The 23,439-nt window shown below is 38.1% G+C and overlaps 1 protein-coding gene across 1 annotated transcript in view; it reads right to left on the bottom strand.

The window, feature by feature from the left end:
* Positions 1-2,013: 2,013 nt before the first annotated feature.
* The window catches only part of ADI1 (acireductone dioxygenase 1), a 26,245-nt gene continuing 4,819 nt past the window's right edge, over positions 2,014-23,439 (bottom strand). The window contains exons 2-4 of the mRNA XM_004373088.2: positions 21,987-22,106; positions 6,223-6,402; positions 2,014-3,672 (exon numbers count right to left, since the gene is read on the bottom strand). Of these exons, the coding sequence (XP_004373145.1) occupies positions 3,553-3,672; positions 6,223-6,402; positions 21,987-22,106 (420 nt within the window). The 3' untranslated portion in view covers positions 2,014-3,552. The remainder of the gene's footprint in view (positions 3,673-6,222; positions 6,403-21,986; positions 22,107-23,439) is intronic.

Raw genomic sequence — 23,439 nt, 5'->3', positions numbered from 1 at the left:
TCTTGTGAAGTTAGACGAGGTCCATCGTTGCCGACACCATTTTCACAGTAGCCAAGCGCTCAGCTGTTTACATCACCTAAGGACTCCATTAGATGACAAGGAGGGGAATAAAAATCACAGAGGGGAGCATCCTATTCACTAAAGAAATGTGGACAAAGCCAAATAAGGAAGTGAAATTCCATAGGAATAAAGGAGCTTTTCAAAGCTAGATTTAAAACAGGCAAAAGTATCTTGGGGCTAGGATTTCATTGGTATCAGATATTTAATTTGGATCAAAACAGAACAAGGTTGAAAATTCTTGGATTATCCATGTCTGCTTTTTTTTTTTTTTTTTTTACAGGGAATAGGAAGCATTTATAAAACACTTCTTTAGCACAGATCTGTTTGCTGGATGTGCATTCTTTCTTTCATTTTCGTTTAATCCTGACAACAATCTTATTGTTACTGTCTTGTGCCATGGAAGCCGACTCCAACTCACGGAGAAACCACGTGTGTCAGAGAACTGTGATCCGTAGAGGTTTTTTTTTCTTTTTCTTTAATTGTACTTTAGATGAAGGTTTACAGAGCAAACTAGCTTCTCATTAACAAATTAATACACATTGTTTTGTGACATTGGTTGCCAACCCCACGACATATCAACACTCTCCCCTTCTTGACCTTGGGTTCCCCATTACCAGCTTTCCTGTCACCTGCCTTCTCGTCCTTGCCCCTGGGCTGGTGTGCCCATTTAGTCTCGTTTTGCTTTATGGGCCTGTCTAATCTCTGGCTGAAGGGTGAACCTCAGGAGGGACTTCAGTACTGAGCTAAAAGGGGGTCCAGGGGTTCCATGTCTACCTCTTACTTAGAAACAATGGCAGGCCCAAGAAACTCCTTTCATTGGGTGCCTGTCCTCTCTGGAGGCATTTATCTTCAATAGTAATGTAACAAGGAAAAAATGGAAATTTCTTTAAAATGCCAACACATAAACCATTGTGAGACACAGCTAACTGCAGTAATTCATATTCTATCAGTATCTCAGCCATAGAAACACAACTGCAATATATATGCTTTTAATAATAGGACACATTTAAAAAAATAATGTATATTCAGATCCAGCTTATTAAACTAGCAAGTACAGCCCTCTCTACATGACAACTTACATAAACTCCGAGACAGTGAAAAACAGGCAGCTGTTCCATTTGGGAGACTACTATTTGTGCCCCTTAGGAAAATCACCTGATTTAGAACACCAATGGATGTGAGTTTATAAATGATCCGCCTTCTCTTACATTCAGCTTGACCTAGAGACCTCAACTATTTAATAGTGATACCTTTAGAAAGAGTAATAACCCTTTATTCCTATCACCCCCTGCCTCACACACAGATTTTTGTCTACTTCTCCAGAGCTCTGTTTTCTTCCTACAGTCCATTTCCCCTTGCTGACGTGGGGTTTTTCAACCCTGGAGCTCTTTAAAAACCATTCCAGTGTTTGAGATCCTAACAAGAGGCCGCACTGACATGAAATTGTAATAATAAGGGATTAGAAGACACAAGCAGGCGCACAAGAAGCCAGACACGAAAGAGAACACACTGTATGATTCCATTTGCATGCATTTTCAGAAAAGGCAAAACTAATCCATAGTGGTTGCTTAGGGCTGGGCAAGAGGTGTAGGGTGGGTGGCGATTGACTAAGAACAGGCACGAGAAACTTTTTGGGCAATGAAATTGTTACATATATTGTGATAGTATCACATACCCAAAAAAAAAAAAAAAAAAAATCCACTGCCGCGGAGTCGATTCTGACTCATAGAGACCCTATAGTGACCCTACTGGACAGAGTAAAACTGCCCCATGTGGTTTCTAAGACTGTAAATCTTTACGGGAGCACACTGCCTGGTGGGTTCCAACCGCCAACCTTTGGGTTAGCAGTTGAGTGCTTTAACCATTGTACCACCAGGGCTCCTAGTTATCACATAGTTGTATGCACATGTCAAAATTTAAATAAATACACTTATAATGGGTACATTTTATTGTATGTAAATTATACCTCATTTAAGTTGATTTAAAAAAAGAGATGTAAGCAATACTCTGGGAAAACTAACAAAATGTGATCCCACCTTAAATGTTTTGATAGAATTATATTACCTAACTGCCTCAACTCATAGCTCAGTGGGTGAAAACAGGTCAGGTGTGAAGAAACTCAAGAAGCCCCACCCACCACAGGAGAATAACAAGGTCAAACTTGAATCAGCAAGAAACCAGCCCCCAGAATCATGTATTTGGGGAAGGGGATGGAGTTTAACAGCTCTGCGGACCTTAATACAGAAACATTATTTTAAGCCAAAAAAGACAACGAAAGCGAGAGTCTCTTTTTAATGTTTAATTCTTAAAAACGAACAAGTTTCATTTATAACGACCATTTAGAAATGAAGCCATGAAATAAAAATCAGTAGATAAGCACTTATTTTAATTATGGAGATAAAATAACATCTGACAAAAGAAAGTCCTGGGATATTTGTTATTATCATGCTGCATGCGTCTGTTTTAATCCTAAAATTCAGGAAGAGGTTACCTAAGTGTCTAATGCTTGTGTTTCCTGCGTGATGGGAAAACAATCCCCAAGACCAATGTGGAGGTGAGAAAACGTTATTGTTAGCAAGAGGATTTTTAAAGCAGTTTTAAAAAAATACTTAAAAACAAACTGCCCTTCTAGACCATCAGGTTGATTTGGTGTTTAATATGATTATAACAAATTAGGCATAATGTATCTCAGAATTGTTAAGTAGAAAAATAATTGTATTAATTTTCTTGTCAAAATTCAAAGACTTGATTGTGAAAGAGATATACAGGAGGTGACTTTAACCTAGAAATCTTGTGCTGGAAAGGCACTAACATAGCTACTATTTAATTATACCCATATCATCACATAAAAAATCTAAAGAGGAGATTTTAAGGAACTAGGCAAAAATACCATCTATATCTGAATGTAAGGTAATGCCAAGCTCCGAGCATAAAATTAAGGCAGTTACTTTATTTTGAACTAGAAAGTGGCATAAGCAATTGAGAGTGTGCCCCATAATGAGAGCCTCGCCCCACCATGCCACTCTCCATCTCAAGGCATAATTTTGGGAGAAATGGTATCTTAGATTTGGTTTGTTACGTTATCTGATTATTACATGTTTTTATAAGATAGGCATGGCACTCGCTGAGATCTGGCTTAAAGTTTAAGAGAATATTCAGATAGAGCATGTAAGTGGTTACCTTTTGGGAGACTAAGCTTTCATTCAGGTTAAAGTTGAATGCACGTACTCACACGGGGCTACCAAACCAATATTTTTGTTGTAATTAGAGAAAATGAATATGGTTTGTCCAGACTTTCATAGTTCCATCCATACAACAATCAGTTGTATTGTTCCTTTCATGAAAAAACAGTCTGATCAAATAATCTTGCAAAGGAAAGATAACCTAGCCTCAAGTCTACAATATAAAGGCAGAGAGAAAATGATAAATTTTCTGCTCAATTGTCATGTTTAGGACCTTTACAAGTAGTGTGTTGATTTCCAGAGAGCACCACTATGCTGTCTGTGCCAAAAATTTCATGTACTGTCCTCGAGCATCAAAATGGTCAGCCGGCCGGCTGTATGCTGTCCATACTGGTTCTCCAACAAACAGCCGCATGGCCTTTACATAATTCTAGGAAACAAACAAAGAAACCACCGTCTTATTAAAACAGAGGACCTTCTACTTATTTATAGTTTAACAGTGAAGATAATACTTTCCTTGTTTTTATTTTTGTGTCTTAACATTTTTGGTTACATTTTACCCTCTGGGAAAAATTCACATCAGGAGGTATGGCTAATACTAGTAAGTTCTTATGCTCAGGAAAGCAAAAGCATCTGCAGCTAAAGTTCAGCGTTTAATTCTATATTCTCTAGATAAAGGTATCAATTATGAAAATAAGCACTGACTCAGGATCCCAGGGATGGATAAGAATCAGGCAAGACACTTAGTGAGTCTGTTCCCCTTTCTTTCCATTTCCTCTGGGTACAGTTTTACTAAGAACTACTATTGAGACCCTCTTATGTTGCTGGTGGGCAAGGGAGGACAATTTGGTATCGTTTATCAAAATTATAAATGCACATACCTTTTAATCCAATTTCTACTCCTTAAGGAATTTATCTTATAAATAAACTTACATGACTACAAAATGACAGATGTATAAGGTTATTTATTATGGCACTATTTATAATAACAAGGCCTTAGAAATGATCTTTGTACCCTTCATTAAGGATCAGCCATTCACTGTAATAACTTATTGGTTAAATAGATCAGGGCACAGCCAACAACAGTACCATGCAGTTATAAAGAAGGAATGAGGCTCTTTATATACTGGTCTGAAATGACTGCCAAAACATACCAAGTGAAAAAAAGTAAAATGCAGAACTGTGTATACAGTCTGCTACCATCTGTGTAAAAAAGGGAGGGTAAAAAAAATACTTATTCATATTTGCTTGAATATGCATAAAAATCTCTCCAAAAAGATTATTTTTTTTAAATGTAATATTGGTTACCTCCAGGGAGAGAAACTGGATGGCTAAGAACAGGAGTAAGAGAGAGACTTTTCATTGTATACCCTAAACACATCTGTGCAAGCAAGGAAATTATAACTATTGTGGTAGTGAGCAGATGCTTAGATTTCATAAGCCTCCTGATATAGGGTATGGGGTGAATGACAAGCAAAGCAGGGGATTCCATTAAATGTAGGCTAGGTTGATATATACTGTGCACGTAAACAATTTTAAATACCCCAGTAAAACTGATATACACCCAGTAAAGAGATGATGAAAGTCCTCTTCTTTGCTCTTCCAAAAAAACAAAAAACACTGCCGTCAAGTTGATTCCAACTCATAGCAACCCTATAGGACAGAGTAGAACTGTCCCATAGGGTTTCCAAGGAGCGGCTGGTGGATTCGAACTGCCGTCGTTTTGGTTAGCAGCTGAGCTCTTAACCACTGCACCACTAGACTCCTCTTCCCCCTTAGTACCTCTTTATTTAAAATATCTCATCACTACTATCTAGAAAATAAATTAGAAATCTAATAGCAAAGACTATCCCTATTCTCAGGTTTAATTCAAATCATATCCAGAAAACATAAGAATTACCTTTCTGCTTTTATTACCAATCTTAACGATTGCATTGCAACTAGCATTAATGACAAAGTAAGAGCCAAAGCAATGGACAAAGTAACAACCCTTGAGGTGCCTGACGATTACGTACCCCTAGAATTAATCAACCCGTTGAAGTTGAGTTGATTCCGACTCATAGAGACACTATAAGGCAGAGTAAAACTGCCCCACAGGACTTCCAAGGAGCGGCTGGTGGATTCGAACTGCCGAACTTTGGTTAGCAGCCTTAGCTCTTAACAACAAAATATGGGCTGGAAGATCTCTCTCAGTTAAAGGAACAGACTGTTTTCTTGTTAACTTGCTTAGCCTCTGCTTGGCCCGTGGTGTTTTTAAAATGTGTGTTACTGTCCCGAGAACACACAGAGGCGACAGTAACAAGTAGACTGTTAACATAAAATAAACGGCTGTCATGCTCAGAGTCCCAGGCTGCCGACTCCAGCTGGGTTTCTCCTTGAAGCAGAAGCTACAGGAGTCATGAGCTACGACCGCGCTTCAAGTCGGTCAGTCTCACGTAGCAGAGCTGGTGGTGTTAGTGGCAGCGTCGTGAATTTCTGCAACTACATAGCAAGTCTTAAAAATAATAAGACTGAGGGGACTGCAGTCAGTGTTACGAAACAAAATGTGTATATATTGTTGAATGGGAAACTAATTTGCTCCGTAAACTTTCACCCAAACAACAATAAAATGTTCAAAATATATATATACATATATCCCCTGAAGTCTTTTTGGAACCAAACCGCAACAGTTTAGCTTGACTAGTAAAGCATGACTGCCTCGGGCATTGTGCGCCTTTAAGATCTATCTGTACGCGATCAAAGTGATAACAGCAACTCCAAAGGTTAGATAGGAGCCTTAGGGGACAGTGAATTTATGTTAAGGAGGGAAGAACAACTCAGAAAAGGAGGGGGAGAGTGGTTGCACAATGAGAAGAATATAAAGTGTCACTGAATTGTACACGTAGAAATCATTGAATTGGTGTTATGTTCTGCTGTGTATATTCTTACAACAAAAATAAAATAAATCATACACAAAAGAAAAAGAAAAAATAGATTCTACCTTTTCATCCAGTGTGAAACGGTGGTAAATTCCTGCAGGAAGGGTTATCATGTCTCCTTTCTCCATGAAAATCCGGATCCACTTGTCCTCTTTATCTCTTACATCAAAATATCCACTTCCATCCAAAATATATCGAATTTCATCATCCAAGTGTAAATGCTCCTCATAGAACATTTTAATCTATAGTAGGAGGGAAATTTTTTTAAGCTTATAGAGACCAATCATGCAAATTAGCAGAGATCCACCCACGGGCCTAAGCTTTAAATACATCAGAATGGAGGTGAATGAAAATTCTCTCCCATAAAAATGAACATGATACTTGCTAAGAATTATTACTATTATAAACATAAGGAGGCCGGGAGCTCAGATATTTTATGAAGCTTATCAAGATAGTGGTGCAGTGGTTGAGAGCTACAGCTGCTAACCAAAAGGTCAGCAGTTCAAATCCACCAGCTGCTCCTTAGAAGCCCTATAGGGCAGTTCTACTCTGTCCTATAGGGTCATTATGAGTCGGAATCCACTTGATGGCAATGGGTTCATCAAGATGGTAGTAGTAATAGGAAGAATTAACACTTAGATAGGACTTACCATGTGCCAGGCAGTGTTGTGTTAAGGTATATTAATTCTTTATTAATTAACGTTTATTAATTCTTTACATATATTAACCCTCACAACCCCATGAGGTAGATACTAGTTATAATCCCAGTTTTGCAGATGAGGAAATGGTGGCACAGAGCAGCTAAGTAACTGGCCCAAGGTCACACAGCTAGTAAATGGCAGAGCTGAGACTCCTGGCTCCAGAGTCCATGCCCATAACCGCCACACTGTAACTGTACAGGACACAGCAGTCATGCTAAGATGGCACCAGGTAAGGGCCAGTGAAAAGCCACATCAAAGGCAGAGGCATTAACAGTCCCGATAAACACTTCCCATTTGTTCACATACGCTTTTGTATCTTTCAGGAGACCTTTTTCCCCCTAACATTTTAAAACGAAAATATTCAAATATGCAAAAAAGCTGAAATAATTTTACAGTAAATATCCATATACCTTCCACCTAGATGCCACCATTAATATTTAACTGTATTTGCATTGTTAGTATCTATCCATCCCCTTTATTCAGGAATGTTTTAAAAGTTTTCCTCACATAATGTTTACATATTTAAAAAAAAAAATGTACTGGAATATCTGTAAATGTTCAGAAAATCACCATATAATAAGAATAAAGCACATTTAACTCTTCACTGAGATACCCTTTTTTACTATCAGATTGTCAAGCATTTGAATTTTCGCCAGATCACTCTGTTGTTGAAGCTACAGGGAAACAGACATCCTCATAAGCTGCCAGAGGGAATGCAAAATGTTACATCCCCTGTGGAGGGAAATTGGGCAGTATCTACAAACTACATTTACTGGCTGATCCAGCAATCCCACCTCTAGGAATTTACCCTGAAGATACATCTCCAACAGAACAAAATAAATATGCACAAGGTTGTTGTTGCTGTATTATCTGTAATTTTAAAATGCTGCAAACAGCTCAAATACCCAAACTTAGAAGAGTGACTGAATAAATTATGATATATCCACACAATGGTATATGATGCAGTTGTGAAAAAGAATGAGGAAAATCTCTATGAACCAACATGTAACGACTTCTAGAATATACTGGAAAAATTGAAAAAAAAAAAAAAGCAAAGTACAAAGAGGGTATGTTTTGCTATCTCATGTAAGAATGAAGAGGAACTAACTCACATACATATGCTTATTTGATATATAAACACTGTCATGATCAGAAACTAATAAAACTGCTTATAGATAGTAGGTGCGTGGAAACAGGATGTAAAGGATAGGGGACGGAATGATACTCTTGCGAGTACCTTTTTCTGTAGTTTTGATTTTAAAACCTTATTTTTTACATAATCAGAAATAAAATTAAAACAAGAAGATTGGGAGGAACCCCTTAAATTTTAAAAGAAAACTAATCGAAGTACTTCTCAACGTACTTCTTTGACTATACTCTCAATCTAAAGACAGAGAGAACTGCAAACGTATCTTAAACTCTGCTTGATAGGTCTGATGCTTATAACAATATGGGTGTAGCAACTCTGAAACTATTTTGTGTATACTGTAAGATTGAGCAAATAAGTAAAAATATTAATATAACTGGACCTAAGATTCTCACTGTGAAAGAAAAGAGATACAAATACAGAATGAGGGAAGGCAAGGAGAAATCCTGTAGAGTTGGAATGGAATTAGAGGTATCAGTTTGAACTAATGATTACAACACACATACACACTTCTTTTTTTTGTGCTAGTCTGTTCATTGAAAGCAACTAGGTGCAGTGACACCAGGGAAGTATATCTTGGTTTCTAAATACCAGTAATTCATACTGGGAGGAATGGCTGACTCCAGGGCTAGGTCAGGGAAAAGTATGAGATGGGCCTGGAATATTTTGTTATGCTAGAAAGTAGGGAGGTGCTCATAAAAATGATGGGACATGTCAAAAGGACCGGAGCCAGTTTAAAGAGGCTCCCACTTGCCAAATCTGGGACAATTTGAACATCAAAATGAATAATGTAGGGAATGGATTATAGCCCAATGATTAAAATAAGAATCCATAAGCCCATATCAGTGATAACAGGAGAGAAGGAAAAGTTTCTCCTTGTAGTAGAATATACCAATTCGATATAGACGGAATGATAGTTAGAAAATCACCTTTTTTCAACCATCATAGTAATAACTGATTTAGGCAAGAATCATCAAGCCTGACTAAAAATATCAAGTGAATGTTTGATGGGAAATAGGACATCTGCAAGTCTAAAGTAACTCTCCACAAATTTGTTATTGGTGGTTGTTATGTGCCGTCAAGTTGGTTCCGACTTACAGCAACCCTGTGTACAACAGAAAGAAACACCGCCTGGTCCGGCGCCTTCCTCATAATCCTTGCTATGTCTGAGCCCATTGTTGCAGTCCCTGTGTCAGTCCACCTCATTGAGGGTCTTCCTCTTTATTCCTATTTATTGGTTACAGAGGAACAAAGTTTTACAGTGGAGAAACTTGGAGGATACTACCTTAACCAAAGTTAGCATCACCAGTAACAGGATCGTCTGATATGACATGTCACCTGAGCAGACAGTATCATTTGCGTAGGATTCCTGCCAAAATTTCGTGACTTGAATCTAATCGTGAGGACAAACTCAAGTGCGCTGCAGTGGGTTTTCTCTTTATATATGGCTTTTCTGGCCTTGGGTTTATAATTCTGCCAGAAATAACTGGTTGGCTGCAGCCTGCCCTGTGATTGTTCTATTTTATGCACCTTGCAAGGATTGGTCAGTCTACAATGCAAATAGGGTGTATAAAACCAATCAATAGGATTAAGTCACCCTGTGGGAACAGGTTGATTACTATGCAAATTAAGTGACTGTGGCCTGCAAAGGGGATTGGTCAGTTCATGGTCTGGTGGGAAGGCCATGACTTGAAATTGACAAGAAGCAAGCTTACATGAGGGCCAATTGCACAGAAGCTTAGGGAGACCTTACTACCATCAAGGAGAGCCTGGAGCCGGGTGCATCCTTTGGACCAGGGGTCCCTGCGCTGAGAACCTTCTAGATGCAGGAAAGTGAGAGAGCTGTAACACAGGAGACAGTGTGAGAAATGGTGGCAACCACAGCAGAGTCCAGAGACAGAGAAATGGCAGAACCAGGATGAGCAGCAGGAACCAGGAGACTGGCGCATGGTGGCTGCAGTGGGCTTGCCAACCTTCAAAGCAAGAGACAGCTCAGCCACCTTCAGGCAGGAGGCTTGCTGGCAGATAGGGGTGCCTCTAGGCACTTATCAGCAGGGTTAAAGAGCTCTAACACTTGCCCAAGAAGGGTATGCCCAAGAGAAGGCCCGGTGGTGGACACAGCCACGCGAAGGTCTGTCTGCAGGCACGGCTGAGAGAAGGCTTGTCTGCCTGGGGGCACAGCTGAGAAGCTGAGAACTGTCTTGGTTGAAAGCTGTCCTGATTGAAGAACTGTATCCTGTCCCTTGAGTTGTAGCCTGTTACTTCCAAGTTGATCTTGATCCTGAGTTGTAGCCTGTTACTTCCCTGATAAACCACGTTATTGTGAGTACCATCTGTGAATTCTGTATGGCCATTGCAATGAATACTGAACACAGAAGAAAAGTAGAGAGTGCCATGGGGAGGAACAGCTGGTATCAGAATAGGTGAAAAAGTTGGAGAGTAGAAGTATGTCTGACCTCCACTTCATAAGAACCAACTTTGTGCTGATCTGATTCTCATCCTTCCTCCTGAAGTTAGGCAAGGTCTGGCACTACTAGGTTACACCAAATAATCAGAAAATAAAGAAGATTGTTTTATAAAAACAAGAGAGATAAGCCTAGATCAAGAAGTGGGTTTTATACCAGAAGAGAAGCTAGTCTAGAAGATAATGAGGAAAAAAATAATATAACTAACTATGAACATTAATAATAGGCAAGTATCTTCTACGTGGAGTCCCTGGGTGGCGCAAATGGTTAAGTGTTCGGCTGGCAGATCAAATCCACCCAGAAGCATCAGAAAAGAAAGCCCTGGCAATCTACTTCTGAAAGATCACAGCCATCGAAAACCCTCTGGAGTGCAGCTGTACTGTGAAACACACGGGGTCACCATGAGTCGCCGTCAACTGAAGGGCAAGAGATTTGGGTTGTTGTTTTCTTTAATTTTTTTAACCCTCTGCTAGGAAGAGGCTAGACATTCTAAAATTCTAAGTAAGAATCACACCTCTTGAATCCAAGAGAATTTGATGATCGTTAGGGCACTCAGTAAGAAATGAAGTAATTTTGTAAGGTATTACAATATTTGGCCTCTGACTGGCAAGAATGATTTGATATACACAGACCTAAACCAAAGAACTAAATCACACAATAGGAATTAAATCAAACAATTTCCGTGTTCTTAAGCTACTTTTGTTCTTGGTTCAATTTGGTATTGCTGGTTCACCTGCTCATGTTTTCTTTTTGAGAAACAAAACCAGGAGAAATCCAAGCTAATGGAAGAACAGTCTGGGTTGAGGCAGCTCTCAAGGTGGGTTCAGGAGAAAGGCCAGAGGACCAAGAACACCTGGGTTCTAGCCTAGGTTTATCAATGTGACCTTGGGGACAGTCCCTCACCCTTCCCAGGTTTCCAATTACAAAGTTAGCGGGCTGAAACTAAGTGAGGTAGTAGTTTAATATTTTGTAACTTAGCAAGATTAAAAACAAATGTTGGGAACCATCATGGTTGCCAAATTTTGCTAAGGAAGAAAAAAAAAATTAAAAACAACTAGTATTGTCACTATAATTTCATAAAAGAAGAATTATTTTATTCCCAAGGAGGTGAAGATGATAATTTTGAAATAAAGGTAGTCCTTTATATTGAATAAATTTAGCTCTATTAAAAACTTTTCACATCCCACATCTTCTTCTCATCTTGCCACAGATAAGTGAAAGCTTCTTTATTAATGAACATTCAAGACTAACCATAAAACTTATAGCTTAAAAAAAAAGAAAAAAAGTCCCGACTTCCACTTCCAACCAAGATGGAGCAACAGAGACTAAAACTATCCTCCTCCCCGAGGCAACCAAAAAACAGACAAAATATATGAAATAATGGTTTGCAAGACACTGGACATCAGTAAATGAAAGAAAATAATCCCTGAGAGAGAGGAAACACGTGAGGTTGAGCCCTACAAGTGCTCCAGCTTAAAACCTTAAAAGAGTTTGCAGGTCACAATGCAGGAACAAGGCACCGAGGCAGAGCGCAGCAAACACCCTGAACTGAGAAAACATAGCTGAGAGACTGGGGAGGCCAAGGCAGCTAAAGTTTGTAAGTCAGAGTACCAGAGAGGAGAGAAAGTGCAGCCAAGGAGAGAAAACTCCAGAGATATGCAGATGATCTCACTCCAATATTCATCTGAGTAGATTAGTACATGCATGTACTGAGGCTGGAAAACAATCACCTGAAAGGATTAAAGATAACATCCGAAGGAGGGAGAGGACAAGAAAAAAAATATCTGAAGAAATAATAGCCCTGGTTTCATGGGACATCTCAGTTAACTGGCCTAATAATATGTCTAGTGCTTCTGTTCTACTTCCTAGCTTGTTGTGTAGACCTGGGGTCTTAAAAGCTTGCAAGCAGCCATCAGAATTGTTTCTCACCAATCGAGTCGACAATTGGTCTCTATTCTCCTGGAACAACAGAGGAAGAAAGAGAGTCAAGAACAGGAAGAGAATATAGAATATGTGCCCAATTGCCTCCATGAACAACTGCCTCCTTTGCCATGAGACCAGAAGAACTGGATGGTGCCTGGCTACCATTACTGAACATTTTGATCAGGGATTCTATAGAGGAATCCTGATCAAAAGGGGGAAAATGCAGAACAGAATTTCAAATTCTCATAGACTCCAGACTTTCTTGAGCCATACAGGCTGCATGAACCCGTGAAACTACTGCCCTGAGATAATCTTTAAACCTTAATACAAAAATATCCCCTGAAGTCTTCTTAAAACCAAACAATAGTTTAGCTTAACTAGTAAAATATGTCTGCCTTAAGCATGATGCACTTTTAAGATCTATCTATATGGGATCAAACTGACAACAGCAAATCGAAAGATTAGGTGGGAACCTTAGGGAGCAGTGAGTTTATGTTAATGGGGGAGGAACAACTCAGAAAAGGAGGGTTATACAACTGGAAGAATATAATCAATGTCACTAAATTGTATATGTAGAAACTGTTGAATTGGTGTACGTTTTGCTATGTATATACAACAAAATAAAATAAATAAAATTTAAAATAAATAAATGATGGCCCACCACTCACGCAGGGCCAGAAATAGTTATCTATTCCCGCCAGCCAGACTAAAAAAACTCACAATTTGCTTTGTGTAGTGTACACAGATGAATTATTTCCTTAAACAAACAAACAAAAAAAACCAAACCTGTTGCTGTTGAGTAGATTCTGACTCATAGCAACCCTAAAGGAAAGGGCAGAACTGCCCCATACAAGTTCTGAAGAGTGTCTGGTGGATTCGAACTCCTGACCTTTTGGTTACCAGCCGTAGCTCTTAACCACTATACCACCAGGGTTTCTAATATTTCCTTAGTAGTGAAGAATAAATTAACCCTAGACAGCACTGCTGTGGTCTATGTAACAAATCTTAAAAGTAGGACCCAAAAGGATCAAGCTTTCCAAGTAACCCACCTGCATTCCAGAACAAAGTTCAAGAATATTTACAGTCTACAAAAATATTCAGCACCCAAGAGGATAAAGTTCACAATGTCAGGCATCCAATCAAACACTACCAGGCGTGCAAAGAAGCAGGAAAATATGACCCATAAGAAGGAGATAAGTCAATCAACCCAAAACTGACCCCGATATCAGAATCAGCAGAGTAAGACATTAAAAGTTATCATAACTGTATTCCATATATTCAAAAAGTTAAACAAAGATATGGAATATTAAAAGAAGACCAAAATCAAACTTCCAGAGATGAGAACTACAATATGTGAGATGAAAAATTCACTGAACAAGATAAATGGCAGATTAGACCTCAAAGAGTAAAAGATTACTGAACCTGAAGACCTAACAGTAATGTTCAAAATGAGACAGAGAGAAAAGGGAATTTTAAAAAAAAAAATGAAGAGCATCAGTGAGCTTGGGACACCCCCAAGCAGCCTAAAAGACCTGTAAATGGCATCCTCAAAGGAGAGAGAGGAAAAAACAAAAACAAAAAACTCGAAGATTTAATGAAAACTATATGCCCACATCCAAGTAGCTCAACAACCCCAAGCACAAGAAATGTAAAGAAAACCACAACAAAGTACATTATAATTAAGCTTGCTCAAAACCAGTGAGAAAGAGAAAATCTTAAAAGCACAAGAAAAAAAGACATATTACATAAAAGGAACAAAGCTAATAATGAAAGTATATTTCTCATCGAAAACAATACAAATGAGAAGATGGTAGAACAACATCCTTAAAGTACTGAAAGTAAAACTACCACCTAGAATTCTAAGCCCAGAGAAACCGTCTTAAAAAATGAAGCCATTCAAATATACAAAGCTGGAAGAACTTACCACCAACAGACGTGCATTACAAGAAATGTTACAGGAAGTCCTCAGGCAGTAGAAAATAATAGCAGATGGAAACAGGGATCTCCACAAAGAATCAGGAGCACTAGAAATGGTAACTACATGGGTAAGTAGAGAAGATAATTTATCATTTGAATCTCTTTGAAAGAAAACTATTTAAATAAAAATAAAAACTATGCTGTATGGGGCGTATGGAGCCCTGATGGTGCAGTGGTTAAGAGCTACAGCTGCTAACCAAAAGGTCAGTAGTTCAAATCCATCAGCCACTCCTTGGAAACCCTTAACAGCAGTTCTACTCTGCTCTATAGGGTCGCTATAGGAATCGACTCGACAGCACACAACAATGACAACAACGCGGGGCTTATAACATAAAAAAAAGTAAAATGTATGATAGCAGTAGATTGGGAGGGGAGAAATAAAAGCCCGCTACTTTAAGGTTCTTATACCACTTGAAGTGGCATAATAATACTTGAAGGCAGACTGATAAGTCAAGGATGGGACTTCTAGTTTCAGATCTGATATGTAAAGAGCTTGGAAGTTGTCACTCCCCTCCTTACAAGGAAAGAAAATTAACTAATGGAAAATAAATTACTTTTCTTAGAACTATCAGAGAATTGTGAGGTTCCTGGGTGGCTCACAGTTTGCTCTTGGCTACTAACCTAAAGGTTGGCAGTTCAAACCCACCCAGCGGTGCCATGGGAGAAAGACCTGGTGATCTGCTTCTGTAAAAAAAAATTACAGCCATTGAAAACTCTATGCAGCAGTTCTACTCTGTAACACGTGCGGTCACCATGAGTTGGAATCAACTAGATGGTAATGAATTTGGTTTTTATGTTTATTTTATCAGAGAATTGAGGTCACAAGACAAAATGTCACCTGAAAATCTGGAGACACATGAATACAGAGAATCACAGCCAAGATCAGCTTACCTGGCGCAGAAGTCTCTAGAACATATACTGGTAGGAACACTTAAAAAGTAATTTTAACAAACTGTTAGAAGCTGAGTGTGGACTAGCTTGAGGATGAGAAACTCCTGGGGGCCCAGTTTTAAGGGGGCCTTCACGTGTTCGCTATGAGCCGGGATCGACTCAACGGCAATGAATTTGGTTTTGGTTTTCACACTTTGGAGGTTTTACTTCCAGGAACCCTACCAGGTTCTCACAGTGAAGATCCAATAAAAATTCTCTCACGTTTTTGGCAGGAAGAGGGGGAAAGTAACCATTTTTAAATACTCTCAAAGCTCTTTCCATAATAATGGCTAACGCTCCATGAAAAACATCTTTACCAGAGCCTTCTCTGACCTGAGGGAAAGGAAATTAGCCAACCACCAGCTTGTCGTTGTTAGTTGCCTTTGAGTCAATTCCAACTCATGGCAGGAAGGAAAAAAAAAAAAAGACTGAGAAACACTTCTGAAGGTCACAGCCCAAGGATCCAGGACCACTAGACGACTGAGATTTAATTATAAGATTATAAAGTACAGGTAGTCCCCGACTTACGACACATTTGAGTTACAACAAACCACACTTAGGACCATCTGAATTTTTTTTGTACATCTCATCGTTAGTAACGTACTACATACAACATTGCAGTGTGTAATTTGCTGATGCTATCATTCTCAGATGTTCACTCGCAGATGTTCAAAGATCGGATTTATCAAGATACCGATAATAAAAGGTAATAATAATGAAAACTAAGAACAAAAAAAGAGATATTCAACTTACATCAGAACTGACTTATGACGGAGTCCTTGGAATGGAACCCCATCCATCGTAAGTTGGGAACTATCTGTACTTCCCCTTGTGGACACCATACCACATCAACAGAGCTCCAAAATATTAACAGTGAATCACCATGGAAAGACATACAATCAATTTAAGATGGAATTCTTAGGAGACCAAAAGACAACCGAGAAGAAAAAACATGGACACTAAAGGAAAATGACACCTCTGGTACCTACAGGTACAGCAAACATTAAATACAGCCCAGCTCCTAACCAGCTTAACATAAAACTTCACACTAAAGGCCGATTTACCTCAAGTCCTTTTAACTGATACATCATGTCTGGCTTTCAACAAAATACTACAAAGCATGCTAAAAGGGAAGAAAAAACACAGTCAGAAGAAACAAAGCAAGCATCAGAACCGGACTCAGTATGACATATATTTTGGAATATCATATAGGAATTTAAAATAACTATGATTAATATGTTAAATGCTCTAATGGAAAAAGATGACAATATATAATAAGAACAGATGAGTAATGTAAGCTGAGAGATGGAAACTCTAAGAAAGAATCAAAAGGAAATCCTAGGGAAAAAAAACCCACTGTAACAGAAATAAAGAATGCCTTTGATGGGCTCATCAGTAAATTGGACATAGCCAAAGAAAGAGTCAGGGAGCCTGAAGATAGGTCAATAGAAATCCCAAACTGAAATGCAAAGAGACAAAGAAAAAAAGACTGAAAAAAAAAATTAAAAACAAAATATTCAAGAATTATGGAACAATTACAAAAGGTGTAACATACATGTAATTGGAATGCCAAAAGAAAAAAAGAAAAAGGAACAGAAGAAATTTTGATGTAATAAATGGCTGAGACTTTTTCAAAATTAAATGACAGACACCAAACCACAGATTCAGGACTCTCAGAAAACACCAAGTGGGATAAATATCAAAAAAAATCTACACCTAGGAACTTCATATTCAAATTGCAGAAAATGAAAGACAAAGAGAAAATCTCGAAAGAAGTCAGGAAAAAAACCTACCTTACCTATAGAAGAACAAAGGTAAGAATTACATTAAATTTCTCTTCAGAAATCATGCAAAAAAGACAAGAGTAGAGTAAAATATTTTAGTTTTTTCAAAATAAAACCCACCAATCTAGAATTCTTTATCTAGTGAAATTATCCTTCAAAAGCAAAGAGAAATACCTTCTCAAACAAAAACTGAGGGGATTTGTCACCAGTATACCTGCCCTGCAAGAAATGTTATAAGAAGTTTCTCAGAGAGAAGGAAAACAATAAATGTCTGAAATTCAGATCTATTTAAAGAAAGGAAGTGAGTCAGAGAAAAAAATTAATGAAGGTAAAATAAGATCTATTGTTTTTCTTATTCTGAATTGATCTCATAGACAACTATTTGTTCAAAGTAGTAAGAGTAACAATATATTGATTGATTATAGCACATGGATAAATGAACCGTTATTAGGGACAGGAAGAAGAAACTGGGAATACTCAGTTACAAAATACCTATACTACCCATTAAGTGGTATACTGTTATTTGAAAGTGGACTTAGGTTACTTGTAAATGTATATTGCAAATTCTAGGGAAACCACTAAAATTTTTTCACGATAAGTAAAATTCACAAGCTAAGAGGAGAGAGAAAATTGAATCACAACAATGTTCAAATAAAAACAAAGATGGAAGAAAAAGAAAATACAGAAGAAAGAAACAACAAGTGCAACAAACAGAAAAGTTACAAACATGGTAGATATTAATCTCACTATATCAATAAAACCCGTTGTCATTGTGTCGATTCTGACTCACAGTGACCCTATAGGACAGAGAAGAACTGCCCCATAGGGTTTCAAAGGAGTGGCTGGTGGATTCGAACTGCCAACCTTTTGGTTAGCAGCTGACCACTTAACCACTTCGCCACCAGTGCTCCACTATATCAATAGTCAAGTTAAACATGGATGAGCTAAATTCAACAATTAAAGGACAGAGACTGACAGAGTAGATAAAAAAAACAAGACCCAAGTATATGTTGTTTGCAAGAAACTCACTTTAAATATAAAGACACAAATAGGTTAAAAGTAAAGGGATGGAGAAATATACCATGCTAATGGTAATCAACAGTAAGTTGGAGTAGCTATATTAATCTCAGCCAAAGCAAACTTAAGCAAAAGAAAAATTATCTGCGATAAAGAGAGGCATTAAATAAAAAATAAAAGTAGCCAATTCATCAAGACATAACAAGCTTTAACGTATATGCACCCAACAACAGAGTGTCAAAATATGTGAACAACAAAAACTTACAGAACTACAAACAGAAAAAGACAAATCTACCATTAAAGTTGAAGACTTCAACACCCCTCTATCAGTCATTGATTAATTCAGCAGGCAGAAAATCCACTGGGTCTAACTGAGATTTATAGAATACTTCATCCAAGTGTAGCAGAATATACATTCTTCTCAAGCTCACGAGGAACATTCACCAAGATGGGTCACATTCTGGGCTATAAAACACATCTTAACAAATTTAAAAGAATAAAAAATCATACAAAGTATGTTCTCAGATCTCAGTGAAATTAAACTAGGTATCAATAACAGAAAAATAGGCAGAACATTCTAAAATATTTGAAGATTAAACAGCATACCTCCAAATAACATGGGTCAAAGAAGAAATCTCAAGTGGAATTAAAGATATTTTAACTAAATAAAAATACAACTTATAAAAATTTGTGGGATGTAGCAAAAGCAGCGCTCAGAGTAAAACTTATAGCACTGAATGTACATTGTCATGCCAGGGTTAGGAGTCACCACCAACAAACACAAACAGTGGAACAACGCTTTACTCACATAGAGAAGAGACAGGGAAAGGTCAGCTTTGAGCAGGCGCTGATCCTCCATGGCCAGTGAGTCATCTCCCGCAGCCAGTGCAGGACAGGTGTTATGTGTGCGCCCTTCTTGGGCCGCAATAAGACTCCCCACCAGGAACAGGTACAGAAGTGAGGCTCGCCAGGTGCCACATGGTGCCCACACAGGAGCAGGACAGAAAAAGTTACTGCAGGCCCAGAACAGGGAGGAGGCTTCCCTGATAAGGGGAAGAAATTCAGAGACAGAGATCCAGTTCCCAGCCTCCTTATCAGAGAATGTTCCAGACCCAAGGCCTCTGCTTATGCAGCCCACATGGGAAGTGCAGAGGTAGCACACCTTCGTAACATATGTATTAGAAAAGAAAATAGACCTAAAATCAGTAACGTAAGTTTTATCTCAGGAAACTAAAGAAGAGCAATTTAAGCCTAAAGCAAGCAGGAAAAAAATAAAAGCAGAAACCAATGAAACTGAAAACAGGAAATCAACAGAGAAAAATCAGTGAAAGATATTTCTTTGAAAAGATCAGTTAAGCTGATAAAACTTTAACCAGGATAACCAAGAAAAAAAAGAAGACAAAAATTACTAACATAAGAAATGAAAGAAGGGTTATCACTACTGATCCCACAGACATTAAAAAGATAATAAAGTCACAACTACCATGGCCTCCACCAGACTCAGTCCAGTACAACCAGATGGTGCCCGGCTACCACCACTGACTGCTCTGACCAGGATCACAATAGAGGGTCCAAGACAGAGCTGGAGAAAAATGTAGAACGAAATTCTAACTCACAAAAAGAGACCAGACTTACAGGCCTGGCAGAGACTGGAGAAACCCCGAGAGTATGGCCCCCGGACACCCTCTTAGCTCAGTAATGAAGTCACTCCCCAGGTTCACCCTTCAGCCAAAGATTAGACAGGCCCGTAAAACAAAATGAGACTAAAGGGGCACACCAGCCCCGGGACAAGGACTAGAAGGCAGCAGGGAACAAGAAAGCTGGTAATAGGGAACCCAAGGTTGAGAAGAGAGAGTGTTGACATGTTGTGGGGTTGTTAACCAATGTCATAAAACAATATGTGTACTAACTGTTTAATGAGACGCTAGTTTGTTCTGTAAACCTTCATCTAAAATACAATTTAAAAAAAAAGATAATAAAGCAAATTATAAGTAACTTTATGCCCACAAATTTGATAACTTAGATGAAATTCCTTGAAAAACATAAACTAGCAAAACTCACACAAGGAAAAATGAATAATCTGAATAGTACTATATCTATTAACGAAACTGAATCAATAATTAATAATCTTCCAAAAAAAGAAAGCAACAGGCCCAGATGGTTTCATTGGTGAATTCTATCAAGCATTTAAGGAAGAAATTATACCAATTCTCTATAACCTCTTCTAGAAAATAGAAGCAGAGGGAACACTTCTTAACTCATTCTATGAGACCAACATTACCCTAATATCAAAACCAGACAAAGACATTACAAGAAGAGAAAACTACAGACCAGTATCTTTCACAAACATAAATGCTAAAATCCTCAAAAAATTAACGTATCAAATCGAAAAATGTACAAAAAGAAATATACATCATAACCAAGTAAGACTTATTCTAGGTATGCAAGGCTGTTTCAACATTCAAAAATAAATTAGTATAATCCACCATATTAAAAGGCTAAAGAAGAAAAATCATATGATCAGTTAATGCAGAAAAAAACATTTGACAAAATCCAACATCCATTCATGATAAGAACTCTCCGCCATCTAGAAATAAAGGACACTTCCTCAATTTATACTGAATGGGGAGAAACTAGATGTTTTTCCCCTAAGATTGAGAACTAGACAAGGATGTCCCCTCTCACCACTCCTATTCAACACTGTACTAGAAGTCCTAGCACGTGCAGTACGACAATAAAAGGAAATAAAACGTACCAGATTGGGAAGGAAGAAATAAGTCAAAGATGCATAACATAACCTCAAAACTACCACAAAAATAACAAAGAGTTACAGCAAATAAGCCAACAGAGAAAAATAAAATGGCATCATAAAAAATACTAAATTAATCCATAAGAAATCAAAAAAAGGGGTGGGGGGAAGAGATGGGAGAAGTAGTAAATAGTCTAAATGCCTCTAATAAAAGGCAGAGATTTTCAGTTTGGATTTTAAAAAAACAAGACCCAACTATACCTTTTCTAACAAGAAATATACTTTAAATATAGACACAAATACGTTAAAAGGATGGGAAAAAATATACCATGCTAACACTTGTCAAAAAGAAAAGCTGGAATGAGTATATTAATACCAAACTAAGTAGATTTTAGAGCAAAGAATGTTGTCGGGGATCATGAAGGTAATTTCATAATGATAAAGGGTTCAATTCATCAAGAGTAGGTAACAATCCTAAATACTATGTACCTAATAACAGAGCTTCAAAAAGACATGAAGGAAAAATGATATGAATGCATAGAGAAAGCCACAATTACAGTAAGAGATTTCAGTATGCTTCTCTCAATAATTGTTAGAACAAGCAGACAGACATCAGTAAGAATATAGAAGATTTGAACAGCACTATCAATCAACAGTGCTTAAGAGGTAAGGTGTGCTACAGCTGCTAACCAAAAGGTCGGCAGTTCAAATCTACCAGCTGCTCCTTGGAAATCCTATGGAGCAGTTCTACTCTGTCCTGTAGGGTCGCTGTGAGTTGGAATGGATTCAAAGGCAATATGTTTGGTTTCGGGTTTTTATGTATATTAAAGAAATTGAATTCATAGTTAAAATCCTTCCCACAAATAAAAACTCCAAGCCCAGAGAGCTTCATTGGTGAAGCTACAAAACATTTAAGGAAGAAATAACACCAATTTCTTCCAAAATATTAAAAAAGAAGGAATACTTCCAAACTCATTCTATGAGGTCAGCATTACCCTGAAATAAAATTCAGATAAAGACATGAAGGAAAGAAAGGAAGGGAAGGGAAGGAAGAAAGAAAGAAATACAGTCATGCATTTATTAGAAGGAGATAAAGTAATTTTCTGCTTCCAAATAATTGAGAGCTCCCTTACCTTTTCTTCATAATTTGGTAGTTTATCTTTGCATATTGTTATTATGTCCATCCAGGAGTAGTTTCTCTCTCTTCGGATCTTTTCTAACTCTGGATCATTCTCGTATTTGTCGGCATCCAACTAAAACAGTTTACACAACAAGGAGGTCACATTCTTTATTCCAAATCTATCACCTTTTCCCTCTGTCAACCATAAACTAACTCTCCTTCATATCCTTTCCCTATTTCTTTTCATGGTTTTTCCATTCCCCAAGACACCCAGCCTCCCTTCTGTCCAAAAGAGAGAACTTTTTTTTTTCCATATTCTAGTCCCACTGCCACAAGCCTTGGTAAAGTTCTCATCATCTCAAACCTGTCCAGCAACGTATTACTCTCACCTGTGCTGTTTCTCCACCACTAATCCACCCTGCAAGTCAAACTGATCTCTCTCTGGCATCTCTTTGAACATTTTACACTGGAAAAACACTAGACTTCACATTGGTATCCCAGAGTTAAATTCCTCTACTTACTAGAATGTATGATTTAGAATTGTTGCTTTGCTCATCTGTTATCGAAGGTGTTATTGTTAGTTGCCATGGAGTGATTCCAATTCATGGCGACGTGTGCAGAACAGAACTGCCCAACAGGCTTTTCAAGGCTGTCCTACAAGGAGCCTCTGCGTGGGTTCCAACTGCAAACTTTTAGGCTGGTAGTAGAGTGCTTAACTGTTGGCGCTACCCAGGGACCCCTATTATCTAGATCGACCAGATGATGTCTAAAGATTTTTTACGTTAGAATACTCTATGATCCTCTTCTATTTCCTGTGATTTGGAGAGTGGAGACCCCCTAAATCTTTTTTTTTTTTTTAATTGTACTTTAGATGAAGGTTTACAGAGGAAATATTTTCTCATTAAACAGTCAGTACACATATTGTTTTACGACATTGGTTAACAACCCCATGACATGTCAACACGCTCCCTTCTTGGCCTTGGAGGATCCTTTTTTTTTTGGTGAAAATATACATAGCCAAAGATACCATTTCAAAAATTTCTACATGTACGATTTACATCGATTACGTTCTTCCAGTTGGGCTGCTATTCTCACTTTAGATGAAGGTTTACAGGACAAAATAGTTTCTCATTAAACAGTTAGTATACATGTTGCCCTTTGACAATGGTTAACAACCCCACTACATGTCAACACTGTCCTTACTCAAACTTGGGTTCCCAATCACCAGCTTTCCTGTCCCCTTCTCCCTTCTAGTCCTTGTCTCTGGACTGCTGTGCCTCATTAGTCCCATTTTGTTTTATGGGGCTGTCCAATCCCCAGCTGAACAGTGAACCTCGGGAGTGGCTTCACCACTGAGCTAAAAGGTTGTACGGGGCCATACTCTCGGGGTTTCTCCAGTCTCTGTCAGGCCAGTAAATCTGGTCTTTTTTTGTGTGTTAGAATTTTGTTCTACATCCTTCTCCAGC

Source organism: Trichechus manatus, unplaced genomic scaffold, assembly GCF_000243295.1.
Source record: "Trichechus manatus latirostris isolate Lorelei unplaced genomic scaffold, TriManLat1.0 scaffold00023, whole genome shotgun sequence".
In the NCBI taxonomy this organism is placed as follows: domain Eukaryota; kingdom Metazoa; phylum Chordata; class Mammalia; order Sirenia; family Trichechidae; genus Trichechus; species Trichechus manatus.
This window is presented reverse-complemented; position numbering and strand designations above follow the sequence as displayed.